At 39.0% G+C, this 10,969-nt stretch overlaps 1 protein-coding gene across 1 annotated transcript in view; it reads right to left on the bottom strand.

The window, feature by feature from the left end:
- Positions 1-500: 500 nt before the first annotated feature.
- Positions 501-10,969, bottom strand: part of CLCA1 (chloride channel accessory 1) — a 34,463-nt gene continuing 23,994 nt past the window's right edge. The window contains exons 10-14 of the mRNA XM_012464790.2: positions 7,237-7,452; positions 6,382-6,643; positions 4,775-4,945; positions 1,990-2,229; positions 501-1,193 (exon numbers count right to left, since the gene is read on the bottom strand). Of these exons, the coding sequence (XP_012320213.1) occupies positions 802-1,193; positions 1,990-2,229; positions 4,775-4,945; positions 6,382-6,643; positions 7,237-7,452 (1,281 nt within the window). The 3' untranslated portion in view covers positions 501-801. The remainder of the gene's footprint in view (positions 1,194-1,989; positions 2,230-4,774; positions 4,946-6,381; positions 6,644-7,236; positions 7,453-10,969) is intronic.

The following is a 10,969-nucleotide window of genomic DNA, read 5'->3' as shown; positions in this document are numbered from 1 at the left end:
TGTACAGGAAGAAGGCCAATGCTTACTCATCTTTCTATCATTAGAAACTATCATTGGCCTGGAAAATAGTAAGCAGCTGGTGAACATTCGTTGAAAGAAGTGAATTACATTAAATAAAGTAATGCATATAAGACATTAGTAGGGCCCTTGGCACAAAATACACAATAAATATTTATTTCTCAATCACTTTCCCTTTGCACCTGGACTGAAGCTACCTTTCCCACCTTATCCCCTCTCTCATGGCTTAAAGCATTGCTAACTCTTGTAATTTCATGCACATAACATTCATTTCTGTGCCTAGGGAACTTTCATGCTGTTCTTTCTTTCTTCAATGCTATCCCTTCCTTAAATGCACCATCATTGCTCAAATTTAGAGAAAATAAGACATATTCCGGGTGATGCTGGTCCAAAACTTTTATATAACAAGTTATGTCTTTTATATTTAAATAATTTAGATTGGTCTTTTCTTCACCAAAAGAAACCGAACAACTTTTAGCAACTCTATTAGATATATGTAATTGCATGTTATTTTAATTGGCAAAGCTCCTTAAAACAAATAAAAACATAATTCCATTTATTGATGCAAGCATTGCTTCTTTCTAGTATTCAAAATCATTAATAAAAGACTCAACGATTATTAAATTTTTGCATTTGAATGGATAGCATTTATGCATATGTACCCAGTTGTTTAGCATTTTAGTATATCGCCCCCTACAGGAAGTCTAAAATACATTTTAGAACTTTTTATAATCCAAAAAAAGGATGGATAATTTATTTTATTTATCTCACAAAAATTCAGCCCTAGGCTATTGTCAGCTGCAGTTCTCCTAGCCACTTCCACATAATTTTTAAAATGTGAATGCCAGGAATAGTGCTGTTGATATGAATATCAGGACAAGGAGGAGACATTTCATCAGGACTAGGTGTCTCTGGCAGAGTCTGTGGAGGAATAAACAAAGATACTCGTGCAATGTTGGATATTTCTGATTTCAGATCGACCTTATCAACAGCCTGAATAGCAATGAAAAGATCTGTGCCATTTTCAAAAGTAATGTTTTCTGGTTTAAACAAAAAGACTTCCTCAGAGTTGGCCTCCTTTGGGATGAGAGCAGTAGTATTCACTTGAAGAGATTCATTGAACTTGTCTCTGAGATCAAGAATACTTGTACTTATTCGAATGATATACTTGTAAGCTAAAATGAAAAAGGCAAAACATGACTTAATTCTGAAATCTTAAACTTCTTAAGCAGTAGAGCTTTAAAAAAATATTTAAAAAGCTTTAAAAGTCTATTAGAAATTATATTACCAAACCATAAGGTTCCCGAATAAATGAAACTGATGGCCCTATTTTACATTCTTGTTTGTATATAATGACACAGTGATAAACGTAAAACTGTATTGGGCATGACTTAAAGCCTTGGTTAGCATTTCTAGGCATAGTGCCCGGAAGAAAGAAGAGACAGTTTAACTACTGTAGCAGTTAAACCAGTGCTTCTCAAACTGTAATGTGTGTACACATCACCCAGGGTTCTGAAAATACAGATCTGAAAATACTTTCTAACAAGTGTTCATGGGATCCCCATGCTGCAGTTCACAGACCACACTTTGAGAGAGAAAGTCTGGTAGGACTCAAAGTTCCTTCCAGAAGACAGCTCTGTCTGTAGACATCTATGCTCTATTCCCAGTTCTTCCCCAGGAATCACTGCTCCCCTGAAAATGGAGTTTGTCAAAGGACAGTTTGGCAAGATTTCAGAAACAAAGCGAGGTTTACCTTTCATGGCTGAAACCTCTTACTCCCAAAGTATATTAGTTTTTCAGTTTTTAAACCTCTCTTCTTTAAATACATTTACCCCTTGTTTCAAAGGACCAGCAAGATGTCTCCTGCCTTCTGTCCCCTAAGCATCAGAACATGGCCACCTGCCTCACCCAGTTCTGCTCCTCTGCTTGACTGGTAAACTCCTTTATAGGTCCACACCAGGTTCTGCTTACCTGTTCCATGGTCATAATCATCCCCAGGAGCTGTCCAAGTCAGATTAACGAGTCTGCCCTCATGAATTTCCGCCTTCAGATCAGTGATTTGGCAAGGTGGGAAGAGATCAGGTATGGGAGCCTTTGGGACATCAGAAGCCACAAATGAGCCTCCCGAGGATGTTCTGCTGAAACATACTTGCTTGTCTTGAAGATCATCCTTATTAATTTCAGGTCTTGATGGATTCCATTTTATTTCATCTGCATTTAAAAAATTACTCAAAATATGATAAGCAACACCACTAAATGATGATACCTCCCTCTGTTTTCTTATCTGATCACCCTCTTTCCTTTCCCCACTTCTGCTTCTTTCCCTCCACACATAGAATTAATTTTAAATATTTGGAGACAAGCCCCCAAATCAGGTTGCATCAGAGAATCACAAACAGAGAATCACAATTTTTCTTCTCACTTAGATATTTCCTCGATATTTAGTGGAACAACCTTTTGGAATTTATTTTCATGACATTTGTCCTGAAATTGCTTCTTTTCCCATCTTTTTGCCCATCCTGATCTTGTCCTTCCACAATGTCAATTTAAATACTACCTCTGTTTTTTGTTTGTTTGTTTGTTTTTTTGAGACACAAGTTTTGCTCTTGTTGACGAGGCTGCAGTGCAATGGCGTGATCTCGGCTTTCTGCAACATCTGCCTTCTGGGTTCAAGCTATTCCTGCCTCAGCCTTCCTAGTAACTGAGATTGCAGGTGCACGCCACCACGCCTAGCTAATTTTTGTATTTTTAGTAGAGACAGGATTTTGCCATGTTAGCCAGGTTGGTCTAGAACTCCTGACCTCAGGTGATCCACCCGAGTTGACCTCCCAAAGTTCTGGGATTACAAACATGAGCTATCACACCTGGTCTAAATACTACCTCTGTTTTAAACCTCAGACTACTTCAAGAAATGTCTTCCACCCAAATAATAATGTGGGTTTCATTATCTTCTAATTTATTTGGCAACTAATCAACTGGACCTTCAAGAATGCCTTGATTATTTATTCTATGCGTATTTCTTTCACTTTCTCCATGTTTGTGTTCTATTTTTCTTATTAAATTTCAGTTTTTAATGAAATGTTTTATGTTGGAGGTTCCAAAATTCTGTGCTTTTGAAAGACTTGATTCTCTCAGTGAGTGCATGGGAATCTAGTTCTTGTAGCAATCCCAATTTTATTCACATTCTTGAAGACACGTATAAAAGTAGTCCTGGAATTAAAAAAATACCCTGGCCTGTTTGATCTGTAGAATTCTCAGGTTCTCTTTTCTTTTCAATAAAAATATCTCATAAGATCTTAACATGGCATTACTTAGAATTAGCTTTCTCATAACCTCTTCATAAAATTTTATCTGTTAAAGACCGTTTAATCTTTATACCCATTAATCTGGTCCTCAGCAAAGATGAAGTGAATGCTGTAGCAGGTTCAGGGTTCACATTCAAAGAACCAGTAGAGGCTGCTATTAAGGTTTATTGAGGGATAGAGGGAAGAACATGGCCTTCTCATGCTATGCCAGGCACTAACACTGTTAGTTATATGGACCCATAACCTCTCTAGCTTCTGTTTTCCCATCTTTAAAAAGGGTTACTTACGAGAATAAAATGTATTACTATAAGTAAAATGCTGTGATAAGCATTTTAGCCACTAAACCAGTCCCCTTCTGCCTCCTTCATCTAACTCAAAAAGCAGTGGCATCTTTTAAAACATTTTCTTCCATTATCATTTTTGCATGAGAGACACCATGTGTCTCTGAATCCTCTCTTTGCTAATCACACACCCAAATAAAGACTACAGTGGGAAGCCTCTTGAAGAAGCTCTTCTCCTTCCTCTGAACCAACATCAGGAAAAAGCCTGCCCAGGACAGGGTAGAGATTGATGGAAAACAAGTCTTGGAACCCACTGGGACACAAACTTGGTTTCAATTTCTGCTCTAGTGCAGGGCAAATGTTTGTAACCAAAAGTGGTATGGGACTGTTTGTTTCATGGACATAATTTTCCCACCTGCTTACACGTGGGCTCAGTGTGCTGGCCTGCATGAAGTTCATCTACTATGCTCCCCAGTCTAAGCAGGAGGAGAAAAGAGGAAAGACAGACAGTGAACTTTGATAATGATATTGATGTAGATAACAAACCCTAAATTATTACTTTTTAAAATTCTCTGGAAATGCTTCATTAGAATAAATTAGAAATGCTTCAATGGAAAGAACTTCATTAGAAATGTTTTTAAAATAATGATAAAACCTTTATTAAACACTATTTGCCAGTAACACTTTGTTAGTTGTATTTACTTATTTATTCTTTGTGACCATCCTACGGGGTAGCCGCCATTATTATCCTTATTTTACAACTGAGGAGTGTGAAGTACAAAAAGATTAGACAAAATACTGTATTTGATAGAGGGCTGGGCTTTGGCCTGAGGCAGTCAAAAGTTATGTTCTATCTAGTGATTTTCAGCTGGAGGCTTGTCTAATTTGTCCACGTAAGGGACAGTGGACAACATATGGAGACATTTTTTATTGTCATGACTAGGAAATTGCACTGACGAATAATGGATAGAGGTGAGGGATGCTGCTAAACATCCCACAGTGTGCAGGGTAGCCCTCCACAACAAAGGATTGTCTGACTTAAAATGTTAATAGTGCCAAGGTTGAGAAATCCTGATTTAATCATGCACCATTCTGCCCCACAGGCTTAATAGTTTCCTCTGGAAATCAATCCTTTTGCACAAGCCAGGTGTGTTATTACAGATTACTTACCATTCTCAATCCAGCCAGGTATGAACATTGCTCCATTCTGCTGGGGTATCGTTCTCTGTCTGGCTGCGTTAACTCCTCCCAGAGCCCATACTTTTACACTGTATCTACCATTTGTGTCATAAGTTGTGAAATACCTTGAGTAGACACCGTCGTCCTTAGTAGCATCAGCACCTCGATAAAGAGTGAAGGAATTAATAAATATCCTAAAGGTAACCGGGAGTGTATTTGTATATTTCCAACTCATATGTAGAGTATAAATTTTCAAAGCAACAAGAAATTCAGCATTAGCTCCAAGAGACATTAAGATTTTGGTGTGTTGAGAGTGAGACTTACTTCTTTTATCACTGTGTATGTAGTGTGTGTGGTTTTAGGTTTTATGTGTACATTCTGTCTTCTTAAATTGTTGACTTTCTTCTTGAAATCTATCATAATATCGTGTCTCTGTTACACCCAACGTAGCACAAGGTAACTACTCAATAAGTATCTGTTGAACTAAATTAGACTGCTATATGTGACTGTGGAGGAAAAAAATGTTGTATGATTATTTAATAAAATTCATGACTTCTCCCCAGGATAGATTTAGGTAGGAAATTCATTTACAGAATTCGTTCTAATAAGGTTACTTGCTTCACAGCAGCAGACGTGGTTTTTTCCAAAAAGAAATGTAGAATTCTCTTTCTCTCTCTCCCTGATAAACTGCTTAAATACAAGAATAATGGGTAGAATTTTCACTTTGGGGGCAAGCTAATATAGTCTGCATAGATACAGGAATCATACAAGACTCTGCTTGAATCTCTGTCTGCTGCTTTCTTTCTCTCTTTTTTTTTTTTGAGACAGAGTTTTGCTCTTGTTACCCAGGCTGGAGTGCAATGGCGCGACCTCGGCTCACCGCAATCTCCGCCTCCTGGGTTCAGGCAATTCTCCTGCCTCAGCCTCCTGAGTAGCTGGGACTACAGGCATGCGCCACCATGCCCAGCTAATTTTTTGTATTTTTAGTAGAGACGGGGTTTCACCATGTTGACCAGGTTGGTCTCGATCTCTTGACCTCGTGATCCACCCGCCTCGGCCTCCCAAAGTGCTGGGATTACAGGCGTGAGCCACCGCACCCGGCCTGTCTGCTGCTTTCTAAATGTGAGAGCCTCAGTTTCTTCACCTGAAACTATGTAATGTAGGGAGACTATCTCAGAAAAGTGTAGTGAAGATATTATAAACAAAGATTATATATGTCTTTGTATATATGTATTTGTGTGTGTGTGTATATATATATATACACACACACACACACACAAAGCACCTAACATAATGTAGTTATTGATTTTCCTCTTTTTCTTTTTTGGAGGTTGTGGAATACCCTATGACAACTCCCTAGAGACCCTGAATCTATTGAGCTTGAGCCACTAATGTGTTTTGGGTCTTGCAGAAAGCTTCATGTTTTCCAACATTTTGAAATGTAGGAATTGTGGGGAAATGGAGAACTCTCTCAACCAGACCCCAGCGCTGTTCTGCCTTGCCTGTCTAACTGCCCTCATCAGACCATGCCCTCTTGCCATCCCCTGGTTGCTTCTTAGAAAATGAAAGACATATTTTCCAATTTCTTGGGTAATTACCTGCTCCATTATCCAGTAGTTCCAAGGTAACTGTTTTTCCATTCACTGATTCAATCAGAGCTGTGACTCTGGCCCTGAGAATTGGGGAGGTTCCTTGGCGAATATTTGCGTAAACTATCATAGGGCTGGGGAATTTGCCTGTGTCCTTGTTCATTTTGGAAGTCACGGTAATTGGAGGCAGGGTAGCACTGGATGCACGGGATGTGACAGTCAGAGTCAAGGTTTGCGAGCTTGCTTGCAGACTGTATTTCCAAATGCCAACCTAACCAAAACACATGTAAACCTTTCCAATGAATAACTTCAGGTGACACAGACCTGACTTCAATGTCACATACAGAAAAAGCCTCTGATACAAGCATGTTGGAAGCATATCTAAGAAGAGGTGTGCATGTTTGATACTCTGTCAGTCATGGGAGCTTCAGTGTGTTTGAACTAACTGTATCATTCCCCTTGTCAAGAAAATCCCATGGGCGGGGGGATGGATGGGGGTTGGTAAGGTCTGAAAGCTATATGCTTTATTATTGCCTTGGTTTTATCAGAGACGAGTCTCTGAGATAAAAGAAATAGTTTTTATGATCCAAAACTTCGAGGATCATTTTGCATCTTAAATTACTGTGTAATTTGAAGGTTTTCCCTTTAGTACCTGGACAAAATATCACCTGTTTCCTTTTTCTTTATTGCTGGCATACTGAGTGATTTTCATGGGATGGAGTTTTTTTTCCTTGTTCTCTCTTTGATTCAATACTGACTATCCTTTTAACAACTGCCAACATTTAAAATACAACAATAATTCTGTGAATTAAACTTTATTTTATTTTGTTGAATTATGAGAAAGAAAAAAAGGTGACTTCATACCTTAGCAATGCCTGGGATTTGGAGGTAGGCCATTTTGGTGTTTTTGTCCACTACAAAGCCATCTTGCTTCTTTCCACTGGGATCCCAGAGAAGGATCTGGGGAGGCTGCGTTGTCCAGGTGATAAGAAACAAAGTGTCCTTTCCCACTGTGCTGTCCATGATCACTGTGCCATTCATCCACTGGCTGTTCTGGAGGGTTAATCCCTTACTCTCAAGCTGTTGAGAAAAACAGCCCTTACTTTCTGGAGAGTACAGCTCCCATTACATGGTCTTTCCTCTTCTGCCCCTGTCTCCCCAGGGCCCTATTAAAAAGACTTCAGTGGTGCCTGAGTCCTTGATTTGGTATTAGGACCTATTATGATGCAGTTCTAAGTTACCTTTCTGGCCTTAGTTTTCACAATTTTCCTTCCTCCACCCAAACAAGACCGCTTCCCCAAAAGATCCTTGTGAATCCCTGACCCTTTGGCTTTATCATTGTACTCTTTACTATTCCTAGAAGGCTTTACATTTGTCTTCTCCATTTATCTAAGCCTTCTTAGTCTTCTCTATTTGTCTAAGCCTTACCCATCCTTCAAAATTCAGATATTACTTTCTCCATGAAGGTTTCTCAGCTGTCCATCTCATTTACCAGTTGTAAATAATCTCCCCTTCCTCTGATCTCCTGTAGGATTTTATTTCTATCAATCCTCTGACATTTGTCACATTGTGCTTCACTCTATATTTATTGGTCTATCCAGCTCATCTTATTTACTAGACTTTGAACATTTAAGGGGACTCACTATGACTTATTTTTCACCCACACATAGATTGTCTGAATTACCTAATTGCTAGGTCAGGTAGTATTGCAGGCCCTGTGGAGATAAATGAAATAAGCCAAGGCCAACTTGTTTGGAATAGAATGAAGGAGCTGCAGAACAGGAAATGAGGTAGGGAAGGATTAACAAGGCTTTTTTAGAAAAGCCTCTCTCCTCTTTTTAGAAAAGAGGAGAGAGATCCAAGATGGCTGATCACTAGCAGCTCAGGATTGTAGCTCCCAGTGAAAGTGCAGAGAACGAGAGGACGCCACACTTTCAGACAAATTTTTGTTGCTCACGGACCAGGAGATTCCCAGCGGAGGAGCCCCACAGGTTGCCAGCGCAACTCTTGTGGTGGGCACGGCAGTTTTGCTGGCGCCTTGGTGCGGCGGAGATCCCCAGGAGCCAGACCGGAGATTCCCCAGGCAGAAAAGCACCATCAATTTTAACACCGCTCAAAACATCAATTTTGGCCGGTGCAGTGGATTGCTCAGATTTCGGCGCTGGGAGTCAACAAGTTGGACGTCCACTTAGAGACCTAATTAGAAAGTCAGTAATTACAAAGATAACAGATGGATAAATTTATAATGAAGGGAAGAAACCAGCCTAAAAAGGTAGAGAATACTCAAAATCAGAATGCCTCTCCCTCTATAGGGGATCACAGTTCCTCATCAGCAACGGAACAAGGCCTGATGGAGAACAAGTGCGTTCCATTAACAGAAGTAGGCTTCAGAAGGTGGATGATAAGAAACTTCTGTGAATTAAAACAGCTTGTTCTAACCCAATGCAAAGAAACTAAGAACTTTGAAAAAAGGTTTGATGAAATGCTAGCGAGAATAGACAATTTAGAGAGGAATATAAGTGAATTAATGGAACTGAAAAACACAACATGAGAACTTCGTGAAGTAAACACACGTTTTAACAGTCGAATTGATCAAGCAGAAGAAAGGATATCAGAGGTCGAAGACCAACTTAATGAAATAAAATGAGAAGACAAGATTAGAGAAAAAAGGATAAAAGGAATGAGCAAAGTCTCCAAGAAATATGGGACTATGTGAAAAGACCTAATCTACGTTTGACAGGTGTACCTGAATGTGACGAAGAGAATGAATCCAAGTTGGAAAATACTCTTCAGGATATTATTCAGGAAAACTTTCCCAACCTAGTAAGGCAGGACAATATTCAACTCCAGATAATACAGAGAACACCACAAAGATATTCCTCAAGAAGACCAACCCCAAGGCATATAATCATCAGATTCATTAGGGTTGAAATGAAGGAGAAAATACTAAGGGCAGCCAGAGAGAAAGGTCAGGTTACCCACAAAGGGAAGCCTATCAGACTTACAGCAGATCTCTCAGCAGAAATCCTACAAGCCAGAAAAGAGTGGGGGCCAATATTCAACATCCTTAAAGAAAAGAACTTTCAACCCAGAATTTCATATCCAGCCATAATAAGCTTCACAAGCGAAGGAAAAATAAAATCTTTCACAAACAAGTAAGTACTTAGAGATTTCACCACCACCAGGCCTGCTTTACAAGAGCTTCTAAAAGAAGCACTACACATATAAAGGAACAACCAGTATCAGCCTTTCCAAAAATCTATCAAAAAGTAAAGAACATTAACGTAATGAAGAATTTGCACCAACTAATGGGCAAAACAGCCAGCTAGCATCAAATGGCAGTATTAAACTCACATATATTATTATTAATCTTAAATTTAAATCGACTACATCCCCCAATCAAAAGATACAGACAGGAAAAAGCCAAAACCCATCGGTATGCTGCATCCAAACCCATCTCACATGCAACAATACACAAAGACTCAAAACAAAGGGATGGAGGAAGATTTACCAACCAAACGGAGAACAAAAATAAATAAATAAATAAAAGGCAGAAGTTGCAATTCTCGTCTCTGATAAAATAGACTTTAAAGCAACAAAAATCAAAAGAGGCAAAGAAGGACATTACATAATGGTAAAAGGATCAATGCAACAAGAAGAGCTAATGATCCTAAATATATACGCACCCATACAGGAGCACCCAGATACATAAGACAAGTTCTAAATGACTTATAAAGAGACTTAGACTCCCACACAACAATAGTGGGATACTGTAACATCACATTGTCAATACTAGATAGATCAACGAGACAGAAAATTAACAAGGATATCCAGGACTTGAACTCAGACCCAGAACAAGTAAACTTAATAAACATTTATAGAACTTTCCACTTCAAATACACAAAACATACATTCTTATCAGTATCATATCACACCTATTCTAAAAGTGACTATACAATTGGAAGTAAATCACTCATCAGTAATTGCATAGTATTTCATAGGTTTAAATGAAATATTGGTTGGCTGATCATTTGTTATTTTCTTCCCTTATTCCTTCCTGTCTCCATTGTTAAGCACAATTATTGGCATAAAAGAGGTTTTCAATTCCCATTTTTAGACTGCATTCTAGCCTGGGCAATAAAGCAATACACCCATTCTCTCTCCCTCTTTCTCTTCCTTTTTTTCCTCTTCTTCATTCTTTTTTTTCTTTCTCTCTTTCTTTCTAAAAAAAAAAAAGTCACAAATAATAAAATACAAGACAGATTTATGGAAGAAAGTTAAAGAAACAAAGGCTGGGCACCTTGCCTGTTTAACTTGATCTTCTGTCTAACAACAAAAAAAATTATTTTTTGTTTTATTGAGACAGAGTCTCGCTCTGTCACCCAGGCTGAAGTGCAGTGGAGTGATCTCAGCTCACTGCAACCTCCGCCTCCTGGGTTCAAGCGATTCTCCTGCCTCAGTCTTCTGAGTAGCTGGGATTACAGGTGTGCACCACCATGAGTGGCTAATTTTTATATTTTTGTTAGAGATGGAGTTCTGCCCTGTTGGCCAGGCTGGTCGTGAACTCCTGACCTCAAGTGATCTGCCCGCCTCTGTC

The sequence above is a fragment of the Aotus nancymaae genome, unplaced genomic scaffold, assembly GCF_030222135.1.
Source record: "Aotus nancymaae isolate 86718 unplaced genomic scaffold, 86718_ANA_hifiasm-v0.15.2.pri h1tg000007l, whole genome shotgun sequence".
Taxonomy (NCBI): domain Eukaryota; kingdom Metazoa; phylum Chordata; class Mammalia; order Primates; family Aotidae; genus Aotus; species Aotus nancymaae.
This window is presented reverse-complemented; position numbering and strand designations above follow the sequence as displayed.